This window comes from Marmota monax, unplaced genomic scaffold (assembly GCF_021218885.2).
Source record: "Marmota monax isolate L192 unplaced genomic scaffold, Marmota_monax_Labrador192_F-V1.1 WCK01_AAM20220418_F8-fsc00197, whole genome shotgun sequence".
In the NCBI taxonomy this organism is placed as follows: domain Eukaryota; kingdom Metazoa; phylum Chordata; class Mammalia; order Rodentia; family Sciuridae; genus Marmota; species Marmota monax.
Genome location: NW_026694815.1, coordinates 809,029 through 835,756, shown reverse-complemented (window position 1 = coordinate 835,756; position 26,728 = coordinate 809,029). Strand labels below are relative to the sequence as shown.

Genomic DNA, 26,728 nt, shown 5'->3' with positions numbered 1-26,728 from the left:
ATTGTTTGTTTTCCTCTTTGATTGTTTCCCCCCCCCCTTTACTGTCCTACCTCCCACTGTTGGTTTTCATTGTTATTTTCCATTTCCTCTTCCTGTAATACTTTGGCTAGGATGTTTTGAAGAGATGGTTTTCTAGCTGCGAATTCTTTAAACTTTTGTTTATCGTGGAAGGTTTTAATTTCATCTTCCATCCTGAAGCTTAATTTCGCTGGATACACAATTCTTGGTTGGAACCCATTATCTTTCAGTGTTTGAAATATGTTATTCCAGGATCTTCTAGCTTTCAGAGTCTGTGTTGAAAGATCAGCTGTTATCCTGATTGGCTTGCCCCTAAATGTAATCTGCTTCCTTTCTCTTGTAGCTTTTAAAATTCTCTCCTTATTCTGTATGTTGGGCATCTTCATTATAATGTGTCTAGGTGTGGATCTCTTATGATTTTGCACATTCGGCGTCCTGTAGGCTTCTAGGATTTGGGATTCTGTCTCATTCTTCAAGTCTGGGAAGTTTTCTCGTATTATTTCATTGAATAGACTGCTCATTCCTTTGGTTTGGAGCTCTGTACCTTCCTGTATCCCAATGACTCTTAAGTTTGGTCTCTTAATGTTATCCCATATTTCTTGGATGTTCTGCTCATGGTTTCTTAACAGTCTTGCTGAGCTGTCTATGTTCTTTTCCAGTTGAAATACTTTGTCTTCATTGTCTGATGTTCTATCTTCTAAGTGTTCTACTCTGTTGGTAGTATTCTCCATTGAGTTTTTAAGTTGGTTTATTGCTTCCTGCATTTCTAGGATTTCTGATTGCTTGTTTTTTATAACCTCTATCTCCCTGTATAGTTGATCCTTTGCTTCCTGGATTTGTTTGCGTAATTCGTTGTCGAAGTGATCTTTCATTGTCTGATTTTGCTGTTTAATGTCTTCCTTGATACTCCAGATCATCTGAAGCATGTATATCCTGAATTCTTTATCTGACATTCCATCTGCTGCAGCTGTTACCTCTTCTAAAGTTGCGTTGACCTGCATTGCTTGTGGTCCTTTCTTTCCTTGTCTTTTCATACTGCTTGCGTATCTTTCCTGCAGGTGCGGTCGGCGGCTCTGCTCTCTCCTTATTCCAATTGGGGTGTCGTGGCTACCACGCCGGCAGGTCACTGGGCCTGTTCTGAGAGCTGGTGGCGGCTCTGTTCTGCCCCTACTCCAGTTGGGGTGACGTGTCTGTCGTACCAGCAGGCCACTGGGCCTGTCCCGCTGGTCGGTCGCAGATCTGCCCACCTTTCGGGCACGGGTGGAGGCTCTGCTTTGCCCCTACTCCAATTGGGGTGTCGTGACTACCCCGCCTGCAGGATGCTGGGTCTGTTCCTGGCAAGGGAGGCGACTCTGCTCTGTCACTACTCCAATTAGGGTGGTGTTTGTACCCCGCCGGCAGGCTCCTGGGCCTGATCCGCCGGTCTTCTGTAGGTCTGCCTACCTTGAAGGCGCGGGCGGCGGATCTGCCCTGCCCCTCCTACCACGCCTGCGGACCCCTGGGCCTGATCTGCAGGTTGATCACTGGTCTGCTCACCCTGCGGGCACGGGTGGCGGTTCCGCTCCACCCCCACTCCAATTGGGGTCACGTGACCACCACACCGGCAGGGCCTGATCCGGGCGTGGGATAAGGATCTGCTCTGCCCCTACTCGAGTTGGGGTGACGTGTGTACCACACTGGCAGGCCACTGGGCCTGACCCGCCAGGCTGTCACAGGTCTGTTTACCTTGCAAGCGCGAAGGGCGGCTCTGCCCTGCCCCTCCTACCACGCCCATGTACTACTGGGTCCTGGGTCTGCCCACCTGGCGGGTGTGGGTGGCGGCTCCGCTCCGCCCCCTCTCCAATTGGGGTCACGCGGTCACCACGCTGGCGAGCCGCTGGGCCTGCTCCGGGGGCTGGCGGCGGCCCGGCTCCTTCCCTCTGGCTCGAGGACAAATTGAGGAGACTCGGGTGACTGAGCCTCACCCCCCTTACCAGGAGACCAACTGCTTATGTCACCGCTGGTATTGATGAAGATCTCTCTTCCACCGCTTTCTGCTGACATCAGATCTCTGCCATGTTGGTATCCTATGCGAATGGCAGCATTTCGTTCCCCTTGCCAGGCAACCCAAGCAATGGGTGAGTCCTGACCTGCCCTCAGCAGGACCCGGACCGAGACACAGTTTCCGCGGGCTCCTAGCCCCGGTCCAGGGAAGTTCCGGGAGCCGGAACTCGGCCGCTCCGTGCTCGGTGTAAGCTCCTATAAGTGTAAGCTCCAAGAAGCAGCCCCCGCGGGCTCAGTTCCGGGAGCCGGAATTCGGCCGCTTAGTGCTTGGTGTATGCTCTGATAGTAGCAGGGTCCAAGAAGCAGCCTCCGCGGGCTCCGCAGCCCTGAGCCAGGGCGGTTCCGGGACGGTTCCGGGAGCCGGAACTCGGCCGCTCTGTGCTCGGTGTAAGCTCCTATAAGTGTAAGCTCCAAGAAGCAGTCCCCGCGGGCTCAGTTCCGGGAGCTGGAATTCGGCTTCTTGGTGCTTCGTGTTTGCTCTGATATTAGCAGGGTCCAAGAAGCAGCCTCCGCAGGCTCCGCTAACCTCCTATTTTTGAAGGAATGCTATTATGTGGAAATAAATAATGTAAGTGCTGTTTATTTTCTTTCACATTTGTTAATTCTCTCTATAGACAGGGAACAGATATATTATGCTTAAGCTCTAGAATGAAAATGTATTAACTATGACAATATAGAAGTATTGCTGACAAAATTTGGCAGGTAAAAGAAAAAGAGAAGAAATGATAGGGAAGGTTGTGCTTACTGATCTTTATGTCAAAATCAGAAAACCAAGAAGTGTCAGCTACAGTTAATGGACAAGACATAACAAGAATGCTATTTATTGTTACAATGTTAATCAAAAGCAGAAATAAAATGTACTAAAAATCAGAAGAGGTGAGAGGATTTAAATCTTAACCTATCACAGCAAGAAATCTAAACATAAGTTCACTATATTAAATATTGCTTTAAGAATAAGATTTAGACTATAATCCCAGTGGCTCAGGAGGCTAAGGCAGGAGGATCACGAGTTCAAAGCCAGCCTCAGCAACTTAGAGAGGCCCTAAGCAACTTAGATCCTGTCTCAAAATAAAATATAAAAAGTGCTAAGGAGATGGCTCAGTGGTTAAACACCCCTGATATCAAAAAAAGGAACAAGATTTAGAGACATGAGGAGAAAAACAAAAAGAAAACACAAAGAAACAACAGTGATCATCTCTGCAGATCTTACAAACAGGTGAGTTGCAATGGTCAAGGACTGCAGTTCTTCATTTTAGTTCGTTTTTCTTTTCTTCTTTTATTAATTAAAAAGGAGCATGCAGTATAGCTGATGATTAAAGATGATTTTAAGAAAACTGAATATGAGCAGTGCTATAATCTGAGATTACTTAGCATAAAGTAAATATTTTAAGGACACCATTTTCTCAAAGCATAGTACAAAAACTGATCACTGTAAAGAATACTGTAAGACTGCATTTTGCTTAGTACATAGAAATATACACAGGATAGATTTTGTAATATTTTCTATGAAAATGGTCACAAATTTTGAAAATATTGGTAATTTAATAAGATTTAAATCACTGCTAATTCCCTGAAAAAATATTTACTGAGCATGAAAAAGAAAGGTGTAAGCTAGTCTCCAAGGTCTCTGCTCTTATAGAGTTGATGTTTTAGAGGGAAGACACATAATAAATATCTAAATTAATAAATAAAAGTAATTAAAAGATAAAGATATATGCAGACAAAAAATAAGCAGTATGACAGAGAAACTGATGGTATGGTCTTAAAAGGCTGTTTAGATGATGCCACTAAAGGTGAAATCCTAAGAATGAGAAAGAGTCAACACTGAAAACAGCTGGAAAGTAAACATTTCAGACATCAAAATAGCAAGCACAAAGGTCCAAAGAGGGAAAGACTTAAGATGCTGGTACAATGAAGCTGACATATGAATGAAAATGTGCTGTTTCTTAGTGGAATACATGCAGAATGAACAGCTTAGCTTAGTTTGTTTTTATTTTTGTGCAATGGAATACAATATTACTGATAAGAATCCATCACTGATTATTAAAGGAAAAATATATAATTTCACACAGTGAATTAGCATGGACAACATCTGGCATACTAATAAATCTTAAGAGATACCAATACCACTATTAAACAATACTACAAGGATATCATTTTAATTAAGAAAACAGTATATAAACAAAATTGCTTTATTAGGGTATTTCATTAAAAACATTTTAACTTTTAAAATAAAACCTAGGAAAATAGAAATTCAGCAAAAACTAGCATCCTTGTGATAATATACTACAAAATAAAAATGTTTTAATTTCAACAAATTACCAGGATGAAAATAACCCTAGTTTAGATTTTTCAACATCTGTGTATAACATCTTATGTTATAACCTGAGACAGGGAAAATGTTGAATTTCTTATCCTCATATTGTTATAACCTAGGATAGACCTACAAAAATCTAGTAAGTATACATTCATGCATTTATTAATCCACAAATCCATATTAGCACAAATGATTTGCCTGGTAATAATGCTGGAGTGAATAATAAACGCAAAGTCCCTGATCGATCTCAAGGAGCTTACATTCTTGTAAGAGTCTGCATGCAAATAAACACCAAGTATCAGATAATCATATGTACCTAATTTTTTAGTGTCTTTATTTTTATGTGGTGTTGAGGATCAAACCCATTGCCTCATGTAGGCTAGTTGAGCACTCTACTACTGAGCCATAACCCCAGCCTCATATGTACTTTTTAAAAATAATATCAGAGTCTTTTTTTATTTACACAATATCTTTACTTATTTATTTTTATGTGGTACTGAGGATCGAACCCAGTGCCTCACATGTGTGAGGCAAGCACTCTACCACTCATGTGTACTCCTAATAAAAAAAAAAAAAAGAAACATGGTAATGAGCAAAGAAGATGAATTTTGCCTTCAAACTCTATATTTTTGTATGATTCCATTTTTTTCAGATTTAAGTGCTCAATAACCAAATTGTAGATGTTTCCCTATTCCTAAATCCTGAAAAACTTTCCTACTACCTATATAATATAGAAGACAATTGGCAGAACTGAAGATCTTCTATACTCCAGACACAACTTGGATAATCTATCTATACATACCACACTCAAGAAGTCTGTTTCATGAATATACCAGGTCCATTCTTATCCCATGTATTAAAAATTTTGCTTAGAATGTGCTGTCTTCCTTCAAAGCTCACTCAAAAACTGTCTCTTCCTCAAAAGTCACTTCAAATTATCTCTACCTACTTGCTGATGTGACTGATTGAAACAAAAATTCTCACAGTTACTGCATACTACTATTTATTTTATACACAGATCTGTTTTGTTTTGTACATAGTGACTGTCCAATGGCTAGCATCTTGTATAAAACAGGCATCAATGAAGTTTTGCTGATAGTGATGGTAAATAATGCACTTTCCTTACCACTGTATCATAAATACCTTAAAACTAAATTTAAAACATTAAAAACTCTCAAATATAAGAAGTCTGACTAAAAGCCCAAGTTAGATTTATGTTACTCTATTTAGGTTCTTGCCAGGAAAGAATAATTCCCTAGTCAAAGCCTCTACCTTTATGAAGGCTGTTCAAGGAAGGAAAAGATATATACTGTAATATATAAATAAGACATATATATGCAAAAAAGAATGAAGATTTGTAGGTGCTATTTATCATAAAAAGGAAGATGGGATAATAGTAGAATGTAGCTAAGAGTTAATGTGAAAAAAATCAGAAAAATAACAAGTTTTTTTAAAAATGTAAAAGTATAATAAGAAAGAACAGGGAATGAGTAGTATAAATAGCATTAAGTAACAGAAAAAGTATTAATAAAAACTACTCTGAAATGTTTCTTTTCTTTTTAATTTTTTTTTAGTTGTAGGTGGACACAATACCTTTTTATTTCATTTACATGGTGCTGAGGATCCAACTCAGGGCCTCACACATGTGAGACCAGTGCTCTACCGCTGAGCCACAGCCCCAGCCCTCTGAAATGTTTCTTAATGTGTTCAAATAACAGGATAAACTTCATATTAGAAAGTAAGACTGTAAATGTTAAAATAAGACCAAGACTTTAATTCCATAAATAGTGAACAATTTCATATTGTGTTTGAAAGAAGTACATTATACAAAATACTATTTTTAAAAACACTCTTCCTTGCCACCATGCATGTAATATATTGAGGGAGAAGTAAATAAATGTTTGGAATTCAACTAAATACTATTATAATGGCCTAGTGGGGAAAACATAGGTTATTAAAATAATATATAAACATGTGATCTATTTTGTACATACTCTCCCTTTGGTATCTAGAAGGCCAAAACATCCAGTAAAATCTTCTAGGAATATCTCTACCATGAATAAATATTTTTATAGGAAGCAAAGTAAAAAACATTCTTTCCAACTAAAATAAAATACTTAGTGAAAATTTAATACCAACAAAGTAAATGGGGACTTTCTTCCAATGTGTGTAATTTATTAGCAATAAGAGCAGCAAGCAAAACTGGGTCATTAAAAATGATTTGATGAGCCTGAGAAATGTAATTTAGTATTAATGACATATGTTTAGAATACAAAAGATTTAGTAGAAAATATGTGCCCCAGTGAAGACCCTATCCTATATTCATCCTTACCCCATTATCCCTTATACTCTCCCCTTCCAATTTCTTAATGTTTAATGGGGGATAGAGGAAACCTAACAAGAGATGGCTTAAGAATCTTAATTCAGTGAATTCTCGCATATGGATTCTATGTTTATGTCAGCCTAAACTAATAATACAAAGTAAGACATTACTAGTGCTTTTTAGCACACTTCAGACCTCATTGTCATTTTAAATTGAAAACTGAAAAACCACAAGCATTCCACACACTTAAGTCAAATAACTACATTTCCAACACTGCTAACTGAAAAATATTTCATGTTAATGCTCACAGGAACATTCATAGCCAAATCTGATGAATTTAGGGTTTTCTAATATATTTGCATACAGCCTGAAGAGGGCAGTCATGCTGCATCACAAGGATCAAGGAGTGCTTAAGCAGTAACTGCTGGGTACTGTTAACTTAAATTTGTTATATTGAATCTTCTCCATTTTTTATTATGGGAACAAGACAAAACATCAGTGAACTCAAATGCTATAATTTTTATATTTTAATTCTTTTTAAAAGATTATGTAAAACTAGAAAGGATTATTAACTCATCTATAGTAGTATATACTTAATATTTCTCATGATGAATGTAATTTTTATCTTTAAAGCTCTTGAAGGAATGTTTTAAAAAGTATGGTAAGTATGGTTTCTCTTTTTAATATTAATCCAACTATCAAAAATAACATTAATAAAACTAGGAATATCAGGGAACAGATTCATATTAAACTCCTAGAATAATAAGCCTTTTTAGTCATAGATTTACAAATTATATACAGACATAAATATAGGTTAGTTATACAAAAGTAAGACTTCATAAAACTCCAAATTAATAATTTCTATTGATAGTGACATACATAGATCTGAAATGAGAAGACTTACCTAACATTTAAGGTTCTGGTGCTCTTGAGTGTGGGGGGGGGGAGGCAGAAATGGGGGATTAACAGTATCCTATGCAATACTCTGTGCTATACATACTTAGGGTAAGCAGATGAATATACTCAAATATATTAAACAGACCCAATGCCACTACAGAGCTGAGGAATCAACAGCTCACTGCCATTTTGCAACTGACCACATAATTTACTGGTTGGTTAGTAAATAAAGAGTTGTGTCTACTACAACTTTGTTTCTTGTGTATCCATTTTTTCCCATTATCAGACCTAAACAGATAAAAAGTGATTTACCCAACTCATTCAACAAGTGTATATAACCTCTTATATATGCATACTATAGATAGAAGAATTATATTATGTATTTGATAAATATTTGCATAACTAATAATAAAGATTAATAATGGCTGAATCAACAAGAATTAATTCATGTGGGAAAGGGGTAGACACAGGTACTTGCTTCAATATACTTCAATGCTTTATACAAACACTTTAAAATATTAAATAATGAATACAAAAAAAATGAGTTCAAAACAATGTAATAAATCTTATTATGATAATGTATGTAGACACACTCAAGGTATTTACAATGTATCTATTGAATAAATGAATTAATGCATTTATTGTAAAACCTGAAAAGTAAAATTTAGGAAAGCATTAACTTATACCTTAAATCCTCTAGAATTACCCAACAAATCTATGCTTTAGCTTCATGTGCTAAAGAACAGAATATAGGCAGACTTCAAACAACTTCACTGAAATGAATCAAAAAAGCAGACAAAAAGTTATAGAAACTGTGTCCCAAGAGATGGAGATCATATGCTGTCTGCCTGACTGAAAGTATCAAAATCATCAGCAATATTCACTGTAGTATATGCCAGGAATCAGTTTATGTTTTATACATATTTAATTTAATCTTCATTATTTTTTATGCTTTCCTCATCAAATGTATTTTGTTTTTGGTAGACCATTGTTTCATATACGTTGGTAAATTATAGTGTGTTTATTTATGGGGTACAAATCGATGCTATGATTTTTAATACAATATAGAATAACTAAATCAAATTAATTAAGACTTCCATCACCTCAAATTAGATGTTTTATTTTTTAGAGCAGTTAGAGGTTCATAGAAAAACTAACTAAAAGGTACAGGGATTCACATATTATTTTAAAACAATTCTGGGACTACTGGTGTACCAATTAACCATTTGATTATATGTATTATATATGTTATATAGTAAACCGATCTTGTTTGCTATATAACATATATATTAGGAGCAACTTTTTTTTAACCAGTACTATTGCTCTACCTAGATTCTGAATTACTAGAGTACCCATAGGAATGTCTTAACGCTAAACACTGAAGGAATATTCTTACTTTCTCTTCCCCCAGTTATACTGAGGTATAACTGTCTTCCAAAAATGCTGCACCTAGCCAGGCGTGTTGGCACACACCTGTAATCCCACCGGCTTGGGAGGCTGAGACAGGAGGACAGCGAATTCAAAGCCAGCCTCAGCAAAATCGAGGTGCAAAGCAATTCAGTGAGACCCTATCTCTAATTAAATACAAAACAGGGCTGGGAATGTGGTTCAGTGGTCGAGTGCCCCTGAGTTCAGGCCCCAGTACTATCCCCCCCCCAAAAAAAAATACTGTATCTAATTAATATTCATAGTCTGTACAATTTGGTGAATTCATATATATGTATACTTGTGTTACCATCACCACAGTCAAGGCGATAAATAAGCATTTCTATGACTTTCAAAAGTTTTCTTGTATCACTTTGTGTTGTTGCTGCAGGGGGTTGTTTTTGCTAAGGCTTTATGATACAGGTACTAGTTTTATCCTCATTTCCTATGAGGAATGTAAAGCAGTTTGATATGTCTCATGGCCAAGAATTAGTGGTGTAAAAAAGACTCAGAAAGACAACGTTGACTATACCTGTTGCTATAGCTAGAGATTATACATTTAATTCTCAGAGTTGTTCCCAGTACACATAAATCAGAAATAATGTGAAATTATTTTTAATGCAAATCATTGAACACATATATTATATTAGATCTAAGAATGGGTTTCAGTAATGTATATATATGTTTTAGCCAGCTTTCAAAATACCATTTATGCATACAGAAGAGAGGATAGCTGGGATAAAAGAATGCTGGAGGAAAAAAATGGAAAGTTTTCTTTTCATGATGTAATTCACCTGATTAGATTGTAGGTTTTATTCTTCAGTTAAATATATCAGTCTATGTTCAAATGAAAAATAATGTGCAATATTACAACAATTTAGTATAAAATTAAACAAACATAAAACTTACCACCATAACATTATCATGACTTGTAAGCAATGTAATACAAATCCATTATTACCACGAAGTCAAACAGTAAGGACAGAGAACTAGCATTTGAATTCTGAAAATATGGACTTGTATAATAAGTAGGCTTTGCACTTCATAGTGTATAAACTTGGATAAGTTATATAAATTTGTTGATTTTTCTCTTTTTAGCATATAATACTAATAATAAAGAGGAGTCCCAAGAATAACAAAGCATGAGACAAATCAAATTCTTTAGAAAATGACAAAGGTTATGCAAATCTTGGTGTATTCACCATCTACCTTAAAATCCATTTACTATATATTTGGAATTTTAAAATTTTGTAGCCAGTTAAAACTTTCTCCCTCACTCTCTGCACCAGACCTCAAAGTTTTCAATTTCCCCAATAAAGTGGCTTATTCTCAGTACAGAATTTTTTAATGTGCTCTTTATCCCTTCTCCTAAACTAACTTACTATTGCTACAGAGCACATATAACACATCCATAACACATACAGAACATAAGTCACACAGCCATTTTCAGTGCATGGCAGCAGATTAATATGTCTCATCAATTTCTAGACATCCTCTAGATCATAATACATTTTTTATTATTTTTTAGAAAAAGGAAAAAGAAGTTTTACAGATTTGCTAGCAAAGGAGAAACACAGGGGATTTCTGATTCTTCCCATCAGTAGGAACAGGGGGCTTTTAAATGGTGATTGAAAGGCTACATTCCAAGTGTTCTATTTGGAGTTGTACTTCACTTGGTAATTTGGGAGAAAGTCATTTCTGCGATCCTCTGGTTAGATCATAATACATTTAAGTTAAGAGATATGACAAGGGACTTCTCATAAATCTCCATGTGTTTTCCTTAATGGTGTTTATAAGTTAGATTATTATAAGTTAATAACTATGTAATGTGAATAGTGTTCAAAACTTCAGCTAGATTCTGAGATTAACGAAAGCTGCAGCCAGATCATTTTGTTCCCATTATTTCCCTAGTAACCATAATAATATCTTTACATACATAGTGACTGCTCAGTAACTAACTACTGGTGCAAAAAATAAATATCAACATTTGATACAAAACTATATCACTGCAATAGTGCCTAATCTCTGATTATATAAAATAATTTGATTTATTTTCCCCTAATACCTTTTAAGATTCTTAAGTGGAAGGTTAAAAACCACTTTATTCAATAGATATTACACATTAAAATTAAAATAAAACTAAAATGAATATTAAATATGTAACCTCTTGCCAAGAGCATTAAGAAACATTTCTGAATTATTAAATTTATGTTAAGGATCCCCAATAACATCCACATGCTTGGTGGGTGAACTCACAAAATCAGCATTTAGTCATATTCATGGTTAAGATTTACTACAGCAAAATGATATAAAGCAAAATCATCGAAGAAAAAAAGTTGCCTAAAGCAAAGTCTAAGGGGAACTAGATGAAAGATTCCCAGAGTGACTCCCTGCCAAGTCACACAGGACTTACTTAATTCCTTTAGCAAAGAGTTATGACATGTGTAAAACACATTCTACCTAGGGGGCTCATTAAAGATTCAGTACCCAACAAGGCTGGTCATGCAGACACCCTCTGCCAGGACATAACAAAATTCCAGACTCCCATAAGGAAAGCAGGTGTTCAGCATTAACTTCATTGTTTAAACAATAGTTTAGGAACAGAGAGCTTCCACTATCAGTTAAGGAACAGTGGTTTCAGTTATAATTTCCAAGTTCCAATATATAATCCGAAAATGCAAACCTTAAGAGCTGGCTTGTCTAAAGATAGAAATTTCAGGCTTGCTATGTTAACTCTTTTCTGCATAGATATCTTCTGACATAAAACGAGCAAGTCATTTCTTCATTGTATTCTGTTCACAAAGATACAATCTACCACAGACAAAGAATATATCTGAAGAAATTTTACTTGAAAAAGTATTATATTTTGTAAAGTTATCCCTGTGGGAGTAAAAGTCTATGTATCTAAGAGAAAATATTTCAGAACTAAGGTCTGAAATCATAAAAAATAGTTAATCTTACTTAATATGTTAAAGGACTAACATTCTGAAACTATGAAAAGAGAGAACAAAAGCCTCAAAATAACATGAATATTAAGTATAATTTATTAACATGAACTTAGTACATAACATTTCTAGCTTTAGGGATAAAAATGTAAAAAACTTAAGACATTTTATGGATTCTTTTTAGTTATACATGACAACAGAATCCAGTTTGACATAATTATACAAGCATGGAATATATCTTGTTCTAATCAGAACCCAGTATCTCTCCTTTCCCTACCCTATCCCCACCCTGCTCCCTTTCTGCTATTTATCTTTCTGCCATTTACCCATAGTTATTCTTAAGTTAATTTTTGTTGATATACACAATGGTGAGATTCACGGTAGTATATTCATAAATGAACATAGGAAATTTATGTCAGATTCATTCCACTGTATTCCCTGTCCCATCCCTCTTTCCTTTTCCCATCTCATCCCATCCTGGCCTTCCCTTCATTTCCCTTTGTCTGCTTCATTGAACTTCTATTCTTATACCCCTCACCATGCTGTGGGTGAGCTTCCATATATGAGAGAAAATACTGAACTTATGGTTTTGGGGGCCTGGCTTATTTCAAATAGCCTCTATACCCATCTGTTTACTGGCAAATGTTATAAAGTCATTCATTCTTCTTTATGACAAATACTCCATGTGTTTACACCACATTTTCTATATCCATTCATCTGCTGAAGGGCACCTAGGTTTGCTACATAGCTTAGCTATTATGAATTGTGCTGCTATAAACATTGATGTGGCTGTGTCACCCATCTTTATTTTAAATGTGTGAGTAGCTATCAAGATGATACTTCTCAAAGTAACTATATCATTTCTGTTATAACTTTCATAAATGCAGCATTTTTAGAGAAATAAAACACTATTTTGTAGAATAAAAAACTCTTCAATGAGTTTTATGCCAATATGAAAGCATTCTTTTTCACTTCACTTAATAAAATTCTGCTAAGCACACGGGAATTAGAAAACCCTAAACTTCATGTGATCTAGCATAAATACATTATCTTCTTCTTCATCATCATCAGTAAAATAATTTTTACTAAAAGAACTACCTTACTTGTGGTTAGATTCCAAATTTACCTACTAAGATTAATACTATGCCTAGAAAATTACTGAGTTCCTGTAGGATAATGACAACTAACAACTTCTACAAACCACTTAGTTTTCCACAAGAACAAATAAAAGTATTCATGCTGATAATGTAATGAGGATAAAGAGAATCATACAGAATATAAAGGTACACAGAGTTTGTAAATTCACAAATTCACACCTGCAACTTTAGAAACCAACCCCAGAACAGGAAGTAAGATAGAGAGATGATAGAAAAACAAAAAGGAAAAGAAGGAGCCTAACAGAGGTGGAATGTGGTGAGAGGTGAGAGAGACAAGAAGATGAGGAAAAAAACTTGTCTAAATTGGAAAATACGAAAAAAAGGTTTAATACTGGATGGATAAATAACAGTGGCTATTAGACAATGTAAAGGAAGGATCTTGTAAATAAACACAAACACAATAGCTCAAAAAAATAAAATGTCTAGGAATAAATTTAACCAAGAAAGTAGAAGATTTCTACAATGAAAACTTAAAAATACTGATAAAAAAATTGAAAACAAAAAGAAAAGATATATCATGTTCATGGGTTGAAAGAATTGATAGTGTTAAAATTTCTAAACTACCTAAAGCAATCTACAGATTCAGTGAAATCCCATAAAAATACCAATGGCATTCTTCACAGAAATAGAAAAAGCAATCCTAAAATTCATATGGTACCACCCAAGAACCCAAATGGCCAAAGCAATCTTGAGCAAAAGGAACAAAGCTAGAGGCATCACACTATCTGACCTCAAAATATACTACAAAGCTAAAGTAACTAAACAGCATGGCATTGCCATAAAAACTGGCACACAGATCAAAAGAACACAGAAGCCAGAAAAACAAATCTATGCACCTACAGTCAACTCTACATCAAAAGTGCCAAAAACATACCCTAGAAAGTGCTGTAAGAATTGTGTCCAAAAGCAGAGGAATGAAACTAGATCTCTATATTTCTCATCATACACAAAAACAACTCTAAATGCATGCAAATATAAACAAGAAAATAGTAGAAGAAAACCTAAGGGAAGCACATCAAAACACTACTATCACCAATGATTTTTTTGGATAAGCCTCCAAAGCAAAGGCAACAAAAGCAAATATAGATAAATGGCATTATGTCAAACTAAAAAGCTTCTGCACAACAAAGAAAATAGAGTGAAAGATCTACAAGTTGGAAGAAAAATATATGCCAATATTTATATATGCTGGTATTTATGTAACAAGTTATTAATACTCAGAATATATAAAGAATTTAAAAAATCAACAGCAAAAATTCAAATAATCAGATTTTACAAATGAAAAAATGATTTGAAAAGATTTTTTCAAATAAGATATACTAATGACCATGTAAATGAAAAAATTTTCTACATCACTTATCATCAGGGAAATGCAAATACAAACCACAGTGAGACATCACCTCACTCCAATTAGAAATGGCTATAATTAAAAAGATACAAAATAGTAAATGCTGATGAGAATGCAGAAAAGAGGGTGCTCTTATATGATGCTGATGGGAATATAAATTAGTATGACATGATGGAAAATAGTATGGAGATTCCTCAAATATTTAAAAATAGAACACTCACAAAATCCACTACTGAGTATATATTCAATAAAAAATAAAAGCAGTGTATAAATGAGGTACCTATATTCCCATGTTTATTAAAGCAATATTCACAGTAAGTACAAAATCAACAGTAAGTATAGTATCCACTGGTACACAAATGAATAAAGAAAATGTAAAATACATACACAGTGTAATATTTGTGGCTTTTATAAGAAAATGAAATCCTGTCATTTGCAGCAACATGAATTGAATAGGAGGACATTATGTCAAATGAAATGAGACAGGCACAGAAAGACAAATATTGTTATGTTCTCACTCGTGTGGAAGCTAAAAGTTTGATTTCACAAAAGTAGAGTGCAGAGTAGTGTGTACCAGAGTTAAGGAAGACTCAGAAGAGGGGACTTAGAGGCAGGTTGAATAGCAGATAACAAAATAAAAGTTACACAGGAGGGATAAGTTACAAGGTTCTACAACACTGTAGGGTGATTAGAATTTACAATAATCATATTTTATAAAGACCTAGAATAGATCGATCCAAAGGTTCTCAACATAAATAATGATAAATCTGTAAGCACATGGAAATGCTTTACCCTGATTTGGTCATTATACAATGCACATATCAAGTATTGCATTATACTCTGTAAATATGTATAATTATTCAATGTAAATTTTAAAAGGTAACAGAAGAAAGAGTATATGTGTGTGTGTGTGTGTGTGTGTGTGTGTAGTGTGAAACAGGAGGCAGCTTAATAAGAGGCACACATGCACTGAAGGATTAGTGATAGACAAAACAGAAAACAAAGTCTTGGAAATTAAGGGACCTATGAAAAACAAAATTTATCTCAGAACATACCACTGCAAAGAAAGTGGACATCTAACAGGAAAAATTACTAGAAGGAAAAAAAAGTCTTTATATTCAAACTATTTCACTTATAAACAAAATGGGCATTTGAATTATGAAATTAGTAAGCCCACATCACTCCTTAAATATAAACTGTTATTCTAGTCTAAGATATTTTTAAGGAGCAGCAAATAATCAACAGCAGCTATAAAAAAACTATCACAGGTGGGGGGGATCAAAATTCTTCAGTTGATAAAACATTTCCCCTTAAAAAATTTTAAAAACCAGAAAGAAAACTGAAACATAAATAATCTAAAGTAAATGTCATTACAAAAGCATTTGAAGACATAAAAAACTCTAATCAGAAATTCAAATTAAAAAACTTGAAATAGAAAAAAATGTTAATCAGATTCAGGATACCAATGAAATGGGGCAAAAAGAAGACTGTATAATGAAGAAATTAAAGCTATATTACAAGGTCCCAAAGAATAGACTCAAAAAAATAATAAAGTACATTAAGAATAGGAATTAGAAGCAGGTAAGAAACAAAAAACAAAATGAAAGTTTAAAAATCCATGCTAAGTATAAAAGATGGGACACCCCCCAACACCAAAAAAAAAAAAAAAAAAAAAAGATTAAACAGAGAATTTGAATCCCTGAGGTGGAAAAAAAATAATGAAACAGAACTGATATTTTAAGCTGTAATATAATTAAATTAAATGGAAACCTTTATCTACACATTGAAAGAGCCTACTGTACACCTGCAAAAGGTGACCAAGCATTGTCAACTATGAAACATAGCATAACAAAATTATTAGCCTTCAGTGAAAAACTGTAAGCATACTTTGGCTCTTAGGGCAAAAAAAGAATCATAATCACATTAAGAGAACTAAATTGGCACCAATTTTATGACCATGCCAAATAAAAATTCTTGGGATTATGTCAGCAAAGAACATTTAATTTCTTCTGAAGTTAAAGAAAAACTGCTTACTTCAGACTTGATCACCAAAAGGATGTCCAACCCCTGACTGTATTCTTTTAACTACTGAAAAAAGAGTATACATTTGAATATTGTTCATGATCACTTATTTTAATAACCCATAAATCAGGGTCCTAATCCAATAGGCTGCACTGGGAATGTCCAGGAAGCCATTGCATATCCTCTGCCTTTGGGGCCACACAAAACCAACAACCTCTTTAAACCACAGGTCTCTGTGACTAAAGATCTTCTGACTCAGCTTATGGCAACATAAGTTGTCTTGTACCTACCAGTGCCCATTTGATTTCTGGATTTTCTATCCACCTGACATAAACCCCAAATAGAAATGGCTAATATCCCAGTTTTGGGACAGGTCAACTCATTAAGTGTGAAGGATCAAACAGAATTTGCTTGTAGAAATGGTAAAGTTAAGAATACAACTAGCCAAAAGTGGTGGTACATGCCTGTAATCTCATCAAGTCGGGGCTGAGGCAGGAATGAAGACTGCAAATTCATGGCTAGCCTCAGCAACATAGCAAGACCTTGTCTAAAAATAAAACATAAAAAGGCTGTGGCTCAGTGGTTAAGTGTTCCTCGGTTCAATCCTCAGTGCCAAAACAAAAAGAAAAAAAATTACAGTTGACCTGGCCACAGAAGCCTTTCAGTTTTATATACAATAGCAGCAGCTATACCTTGGGGGAACCCCAACTCTGCCACTTAAAACAAAGCCCAGTGGGGCCTAATTCAGAGGTTCCCCAAAATGTGTACTCCTGGTTTATTAATGACTCTAATTTGAAATAAACTAGCATTTGAAGGGCTACTAAGGCTGTTCAGATTTAGAAATACTTATGCAATATCCAAAGTGATATAGCTGTTCTGTATAGTGGGCAGAACTCCAAACAGATCTCAGTCCTAACCAAGGCTGACTTTGAAAAACTATCCTACATTATTATTAACTAATGCAAATGACCTACGCATATAATCTTCTGCCTCTCCTTGAAAACATCTCTGTTTCTGGAAAAACATTGCACTGGCCCAATGATCACTAATGGATCACTAACAAAGATGCTCAGAGTAAGAACCAGTTATTTGATAAGACCAAGTGCTATGAAGCTGCTGATTGAACCTACATTGCCCCGATTACCACCACTGACAGCTGGCTCCACTATCCTAACTTCAAACAGAAGTTACAATGCATCCTAGATGTGTTTACTTTGTGAAGAAAGAGGCCATAATGGTAACATCATTGTACCTAACCACTTCTAGCAATTGCATGATACTGGGCCTTTGATGTTCTTCTGGGGATACCATGGTAGCCTGACCACAATGATACTACCCCACCAGAAATGAGCATACCTAGCACATAACTTACTTTCTTTAAATAATGCTTCCTAACCAAGAGGAATCACAACTCCTTGAAAAAAGGTATTGATCATAGTTTCATTGTAAAGAAAGTATAAATTACTTAGATTTTCTTGTACAAAAATGCCATGATATAGGTGTTGATGCCTACTGGCCAAATTTAGGACAATTTGAACATAAGAAGAATAATCATAGTAATGGATTGGTGAAAAAGGAGAATCCTTGAACTGGGATACTCAAAAGAGAAGCTGAGTTACAAAAAGCTCTCCTTTACAGATGCATGGCAACTAATTAACATAGAAAGAATGACAACTTAACAATCCCCATTTCACAAATATCAAATTCAAGCAAGAATTATTGAATTATTGATGGATGTTACAATCACTAATTTTAAAAAATCTACTAGGCAACAGGATATTCACATGATAACTAAGAACTGTCCCTCCCAGCCAACCTGCCTCTCCCAAGTATTTATAACAAGGATAAATACACTTATACAACAAAGAGATCTGGTGACCATCACATAATTCAAGTGATCAATCTCAACACTGGTATCTGAACAATCTAAATTATATGCCTCCTGACATGAAAGAATATGAAATATACCAGTGACTCCCATAGTACTTTTTCCCCAAAATAAATACCTGAAACTAATGTTGAGAAAACAATCAGACAAATCTAGAGCTTGGAACACTTAATGTCTAAAAAAATATTTTTAAAGAAGCATTCAATATCATTAAAGCAAAAACACATCTTTTTAAATGCACAAAATGTTGAAGATTAAAAGAAACTAAAGAAGCACAGCAACCAAAGGTAATAGATAAGCCTTCATAAGGTCCCAAACTGGAGGGAGGGTGCTATAAAAGATATTTTGGAGAAAAATCTAAATTTTAAATAGGTGTATACAACAAATTACATCACTGAATTAATGATAATTTGCTTAAAGTTGTATCAGTATTCTGACTGTGTAAGAATGGCTACAGTTCTTAAAATGTATTACTAAAAGTTCTTTAGGGCAATATTCCATGATGTCTACAACTCATGGGTAACTTTGCTGATATTTGACATATGTATGAAGAGAACAAAATCAAAAGTGGTAGAATGTTCATAATTAGTAAACCTTGATTGATAAAGAATAAAACAGGTGTCTACTATATATTACTCTTTCAATTTTCTGTAGGTTTGAAATTACAGAGGTAGGTAGAAAGATTAAAGTTAAACTTTAAATTGAAAGAATTCAAAAAACAGAAAATAATTCAGGAATGCTACAATATCAGGGAAGTTCCCTGAAAACAGCCAAAGAGAAAGATGTTTCTTTTTTTAGATTGTATCAAAGAAGAACATTAAAACAAAACAAATTATATGCCTTTAATATAAAAAATAGAGATTCAGCAATAACCTTAGCTTCATTATATAAAGTATTATATATTACATGTTTCACTGAAGCCTGAAACAATTCTCATGTATCAAACAGGGGGGGAAAATGTGAATGACACAGGTATTTTCTAGTCTTTGAAAAAGAAGTGCAACAGCTTACTCAGGTAGCCAAGAAAATGAGAAAAAATGTAATGATCATTATTCCTTTTTCCAAGGATTAAGCAAGCAATAAGCAATGTTTCCACATATAAAATAATGTACTTATATGTGCTTCAAGTAACAGAAAGGATAATTTTATCCATACATGATTTTTACCTTATCTGTTAATTTTAGAATCTAATACTATTAGAGATGTGACCTCACTGTAATGAAACCAAAGGCTAATGAGCTCTTTTCCACATGTTTTTTTCAGTTACATTCAATGTCTTAGTCCCATTTAAGAGATACATCCTTGAACAAAAGCTTTCATGAATCTTAGGAGTTTAAGAAATGCTGGCTGATGGAGCCCTGATCTAAGACTGATAAGTGGAGAACAGAGACCAAGATATAAATTATGGTTCACAGATGATAATGAATATATATGTATGTAAGGAAAGTATTAATATCTAATAGCCTTAGAATAACGGTCCCAATACTGACAAGTGTAAGCTTGTGACTTCAGATAAATTACATAACCCCTCAATTTTAATGTTTTCATCTATAAAATGGATCTATCTTTCCGAGTAACAAGTTACGTGAGAGAGAGATTCTGTGTGTGTATGTTTCTGACTTACCGTAAGTCCCCCAAAAGTTTACATATAGAAAAAACTTTATTCACCTGGGTGGGGAGTGTTATCCAGTTAACATCTAATATGTCAATGTAATACATTCTTCACAATTATTTTAAAATATCTTTGTAATTTACTATTTTTTTCATTTATTTGGAGTCTGAAAATATAATAATTTCTAGAATTCATCACCAAAATTTTGGTTTTGCATGTTCTTTGCTTGATTCTACAAACAGCTTTTGATTTTCCCTCATCTGAATTTTTTTCTTAATTAATATTAATATTTTTAAAAGAGGCTATCTGTAAGAAACTCTGGAGGAGATGAGTTACTTAACGGGAAAATAATTTAAAAGATTTAGCAATTATTGGGAATATTCCCTACAGTATAATTTGATAAAGGATGTTTGGAGTTAACACTTAAGGGAGGTGAGAATTGTACTGAGTAGTCATAATTAACAACTTTATTTGGCCAAGGAGTTTGATTTTAGCACTGAGAGAGGTGAGAATTGAATTCTGAAATTTGTGAATAAACTGACTGTGTGAAGGAAGAGCAGAATGATTTGCTAAAAGAACTTAAACGGAAGGCAAGGCATTCACCAGCCTTTCAACAAAGAAAAGCAACTGCAGAATCTTAAGTATAATTTGAGAACAGAAGCAATTTCTCAAAGAAAAGAAAAAAGCAGAAAAGTCTCACAAAGGAAAGCATATATTTTAAATTATAGCTATGAACTTTTCAAACACTCTATATAATTATAAAACATTACAACAGTATTATAGAAATAGTCCAAACTCCACTGACACAGAAGGACCAGAAAAACTTAGTTCATGTGGTGGGAGGAAGATGGTTGTTGGGAAGATAGTTCTTTAATAATTAAAAATTATTAATGTTTAATTAATAATTCAGACACATGATTTAAATAATTTTCTTGAAGAATTTTTCCTAAAGCTCCTTTTTAGTTTTTCATCTCAGATGTTACCTCAAGGTCTCTTTGAATCACTTTGCCCAGTATCATATGGGTCCCACCTAGAACTCAAGACCATTGCTCAATGATGATTACTTAATATTCTCCTTTATAATTTATATCACCCTATAAAATAAATTTATTAGCTTAATCTAACGTACTCCAAAGCCATACTCTAGATAGCTCAATTTTTTTCTTCTCCATTTCCAATATCATCATAGTAATTTCAACATACAATTTTACAATGTAGACATTACCAAAATCTCATAATAACTCATGCTTCTCTATACCATCATCATACTTTAGCAATTTTTCATTTATTACATAAACCATTTATACCAACTTTCTAATTTTCAACCCTACTTTACTACTACAGAAAACCTCTTCACTATCCTGTTGAAAATCTAACTTAATTGCAACACAACTAGTTGCTCTATTTTTTCCAGCTTCCTTTTAACCCCAATACAACTTTGAAACTAGCATCACAATTTCAAATATATACTGATCATTTTCCTAATTTACTTCACACCATAAAGCAAACGTAATGATCTCCAAGCAGAGTGGTTCTTGCTCCTAAATTGCTCAGTATAGAGGAAGAAAACAATTTAATTTTGCAGATTTGTCATTAAGAAGTTATGTATTCTAGTTTCAATAAAGATTTTCAATGCTACATTGAATCCCATTACATAAGCCTTTCCATTCCCATTGCTTGTCAATGAAATAAAATAAATAAAAGCTATGAGTCATGAACCTGCTTCTTTCCCATTCTCCATAATGGTACACATACTAAGTTTGTCAAGATTATACGTTTTAGAATAATAATTCCTTGGCCTACCCCCACATAATCAGAAAGCATAGGTATGGGGCCCATAAATCTGCTGCATGCTTTTTATCTGCCTCTAAATCTTCACCTGTGCTTTCTTTGCTAATAACCCAGCTCTTTCCTTGATCCATTAATTAAATTTTTCTAATATCTTTTTCTCTTCTAATTCTAAAACATTTAACATTTAAATGTATATTACTACAAAGGCTATAGTAAATGGAAATAAAATAAATAAAGGTTTTATAAGCTAGCTATTATTAAAAAATTCAGGGTCTATATTGAAAAACAAATTTAGCAACAGAATAATCTAGTAAAATAATACCCAAAGCATGTACAATTTAACACTATATAATAGACTATGTTTTCACAATACATACAATTATATGTCACTGTGAAATAAGTATTTGAAAATAAAATCTTTCTAGATTACAGTAACGAAAATATAATCAAATATTTCTTCATAATAGTACTAACAACAGGAAAAAAATATATTTATTTTTTAAACCTTGGTTAAATATATTTTTTCCACATTAACATATTTAATTTTGGAAGCAAATAAATGATTTTTCCAAAATACAAACACAGACACACAAACACCTTTTTTTAATGGAAACCAAACTGTTATAACAAAATACCTATTACAGTGGTATTTTTGTCTGAGTAGGAACCTTACAGCATCCCTAAGGCATATAAGCCCTATCTATATGTGCTAGTCCAATTCTAACAACAGTGCTATATATCCATTTAGGCACTGTTTCTCAAATTTGATACTTAGTATCATCTGAAGTTCTGTTTTTCAAAGTATTTTTCTTCACTATCTTATCTATTGACTTCTAGTCATGCTATAATATACATTATTAGCTTGTTATAATGTCCTTCTTGAAAATTTCAGAACACTGAAATTTCCCTTCTGCAAGTTAGTTTGTGTAAAACTGACTATTTTCAATTACAAATTACTAATAACTTTAGTCTCCACTGGAGTTCAAAATGACTTAAAAGTCCAAAAATGATTTAAAGGTCTACAGTAAACATACAATGTAGAGAGTCATGGCATAACATAAAAACGAGTTTGTTCTTGAAGAAGAAAAATTTTAAAAAGTGTTTGCTCCTAAAAAGAAAAAGTGTTCAGCCAAGAAGAAAGGCAACCTACACTGTCCTTAAACATTAATAAGAAGGAATATGTAGTTCAAAAGCTTTTTAAAAATATATATTTGGGCCCAAATGATTTCTCTGGAGGATTCTATCAAGCAATCAAAGAAGAAATAACACTAATTTCACATAATATCTTCCAAAAAGTAAAGAGAAGGGAACATTCCTCAATTCACTTTATGAGGTCAGAATTATCCTGATACCAAAACTAAATAACAACATAAAAAAGTGAAAATTACAGATCCATTTTTATTCTAACCTAAGATACAAAAGTCTTCAACAAAATACTAGCAAACAGAATCTAGCAATGCATAAAAGAATAATATTCCACAAACTTCTGTATAAAAAACTGGTTCTACATTTGAAAGATAATCAACATAATCTACTACCCCAACAATACTAATGAACAAAATTATATTAACTGACACCAAAAAGAATGATAAGAAAATAAAACATCAATTTTTGATAAAAATTCTCAGCAAAATAGATATAAAGAAGAATTTACTTGATAAAGACCATCCAGAAAAAAATGTCTAGAGCTAGTAACTTAATGATAAAAGACTAAATGCTTCCTCCCAAAGATTGCATTAAAATTTAAAATAAAAATCTATAAGGCTTTTAGGAAAAAACATAGGAGAAGATATCTAGTACCTAGGACAAGGCAAAGACTTCTGCAATTAGGTAACTAAAGCAAGAATATAATCTGATAAACTAAACTTCATCAAAATTAAAACCTACAAAAACAAAAACAAAAAACAAATAAAACCTTGTGCTGAAAATAAAAACAGGAGTAACAGCCTGGGAGAAGATATTTGAAAACCACATTTCTGACAAAGGAATAGTAACTAAATATATAAAGAACTCAAACTCAGCAGCCCAGGGGTAGGGGTAGGAATACAATTAGAAATAGACAAAACACATGAACAGATATTTCAACAAAGAGGATTCACAAATGACAAATAAGCACACAAAAACATGTTCAACAAGATTAATAAACATAGGAAAAGACTCAACACCATTAGCTATGAAGTGAATTTTCATAGTGGTTTTATTTTATAGTTTGCGTATTTTTTACCCAAAATGCTTAGGAAATAGTATCCAAAGTTGCTTTGGTAGTGTACTGGGTTTCAGGTTTTGAAATATTTGCATGAATATATATTGAGATATATAGGGACAGGACTAAAGCCTAACTATGAAACTCATTTACATTTCATGTATACCTTATATACATAGTCTGAAGCCCAAAAGTGCAAAAAACCCAGATGTCCTTCAACAGATGGATAGTTAAATGAACTAAAGAATATTCACACCATTAACTACTACTGAATACTTAAACGAACCAATGTTGATAAATGCCACAATTTGGAGGGATTTTGAGGTAATTACATAAGTAAAAAAGTTAAACCCAAAAGGTCAAACAATATATGATTCCATTTTCGTAACATTCTTGAAATAAAATTAAAGAAATGGAAAATGGATGATTGCTAGAGGTGAAATTCAAAGGAGAGAATGGAACAGGAGGAAGTGGGTTTGGCTCTAAAGAGCAAGAAAGTTATTCTTATGATGTTATAAGTGTTCTATACTTATCAATGCCAATACCTGTTTGTGATGGTACACCACGGATTTATAAGAAGCTATCATTGGAGAAAACTAGAAAAGATGTATAGAATATCTCTGTATTATTTCTTACTAGTACATGTGATCCTACAATTATCTCAAAATAAGTTTAATTGAAAAAGTATTTGTTGCATATATATCATATTTATACTTGCCCAAAATTTTCTTCAGTGTATACATACTGAAAAAGTATTTCATTAATTTCAATTTATTTATTTCTACAGTCTAGGGAAAAAATGCTGATCACCAGAGACATCAAAAAGTAAATGGATTTCCCTCAGGAAAAAAAAAAAAAGAGTATTCTCTATAAAATTGTTAAAATAGAGTATATTTAAGGGAGCTACTTCATTGACCACAGATATAATGAGGCAATCTACAAGACAACATGCAGGAATTAAAGATAACATATCAATTTTCGTGACTGTTTACATAACTATGCAATAAATATTTTATATGCCCATAATAAAGAAATATTAGCCTATCAAAGTCATTTTCTAGAATATACTAGAATGCACACTGCTACATTTCACAATGATGAACAACTCTTTAATTCTCTTATACATATTAATCATAAAATACAATTCTAAACCTGAGTTAGTAGTTTTAAGAATTTTAAATATGTAAATTACCTGCAAACAGAACACTGCCGCTGAGGCTGTAGAGCAGTGAACATAACAATCATAGAATAGTTTCGAGGTGGTGCCTTTATAAATTTTCGGAATTTATCACCATTCATTCGGAAGATTGAACGCCTAGAACTCCATTCCATCAGCTGTTCTACTTTTTCAGCCAAAAGATTCTGTAATTAAACACAGGAATTTAAATTTACACAGGGTTACAATTCTTCAGTTTAGAATATAAACAGATTACACTGAGAATATCTTTTATCATAAATTACTTTCTGTTCAGAGTCCTTCTTTTGGTGAATATATTAAGTGACCAGATTGCATAAAATATTTCATTTTACTTTTCCTAATGACTTCAAAAGACTATTTAAAAAAGATACTAAAAGTAAAACAATTCAATTTCTGCTTCCATAAAGATGCCATAGATATACATTTTCCTAATTCCTTACTAAACAGAGCTAAAAATCCTGTTAATATGTATAAAACAAACATAAGAAGATTGTGAAAGGTAGAGAGAAGGCAGCTTGGCCTGAAGAATGAGGAGTTCCTTAGGTTCTTTTGGTCTCATATTTCCCAGACCAGATGTTAGAGAAGTCAACAATACAAAAATGTGAATGAATACAGTCCAAACACACACACACACACACACACACACACACACAAAATCCTCACATAAAGCTTGCTCTGCTCTCTCTACCCAAAGACAAGGAAAAGAGCAGCCTAGGAAGATAAAAATAATAACTCCTGTACTCCAGCCAAACACCACAAAAAAATAAATTAATAACAATTGTGGTCTCTTTACCACCCTCACTAGCAAAGTCTAAAAGGGAAGCCTCCATTTGACTATAAATTTCTCTTCAAAACATTTGCATACAATTACATAGGAAAAATCTCAATAAACACAAAGCTAAAACTGCACAAAAAAGAGTACTGATTATATATGGTCAAAAACAAGAAAAATTAATCTACTGTGATAAAAGTCAGAATAGTGAATAACATGGTCCTGGAAGAGAGGCTGGGAGTAATATACTTCTGTAAGTTGGGGTACTAATCACATCCTGTTCAAATGGGGTCAAAGGGAGGAGGTAGTACTCTAGCTTCTGTAGAGAAGGCTCTTGTCTTTTGATCATTCATTTTACTTGAAAAAGTCTAAGAAAGAATTCTACAGTATTGTATCTGTATAAGAAAAATTCCCTGCCCTTGCAAAACCATGCAAATACTAGTGATCAGGAGAAAGGCTTAAATTGCACTGTTTAAGCAAGCTCTACTACAGAATTCAGGAAAAATGCAATCTCTTTCTCTTCCCCTCTCAAGTAGAGAAGTGAGGGTGGTTCCCTCATGAATCATTAAAAATTGGGCATGAATATAAGGAAAGAAGAGAGAAGACAGACATCTTAGTGCTATGTACTCACCCAAGCAAAGGAAAAAGACAAATCAAAAGGAATGGAAGGGCAAAGAGGAGGAAAAATAATCTGGCCAAAGAGCAGAGTACTCAAATTAGTAATTTTGTAGAAATGGAACATTCAGATAAGCATACAATGGCATACTAA

The 26,728-nt window shown here is 33.8% G+C and overlaps 1 protein-coding gene across 9 annotated transcripts in view; it reads right to left on the bottom strand.

Moving 5' to 3' along the window:
- The window catches only part of Tusc3 (tumor suppressor candidate 3), a 326,107-nt gene that overhangs the window by 234,450 nt on the left and 64,929 nt on the right, over nucleotides 1–26,728 (bottom strand). For all 9 annotated transcript variants that reach the window (XR_006847592.2, XR_006847593.2, XM_058573132.1 and 6 more), the window contains exon 2: nucleotides 25,182–25,351. Coding sequence is in view for 7 of the 9 variants with exons in the window: in XM_058573132.1 (XP_058429115.1) it covers nucleotides 25,182–25,351 (170 nt within the window). In the remaining 2 variants the exon portion in view is untranslated. The remainder of the gene's footprint in view (nucleotides 1–25,181; nucleotides 25,352–26,728) is intronic.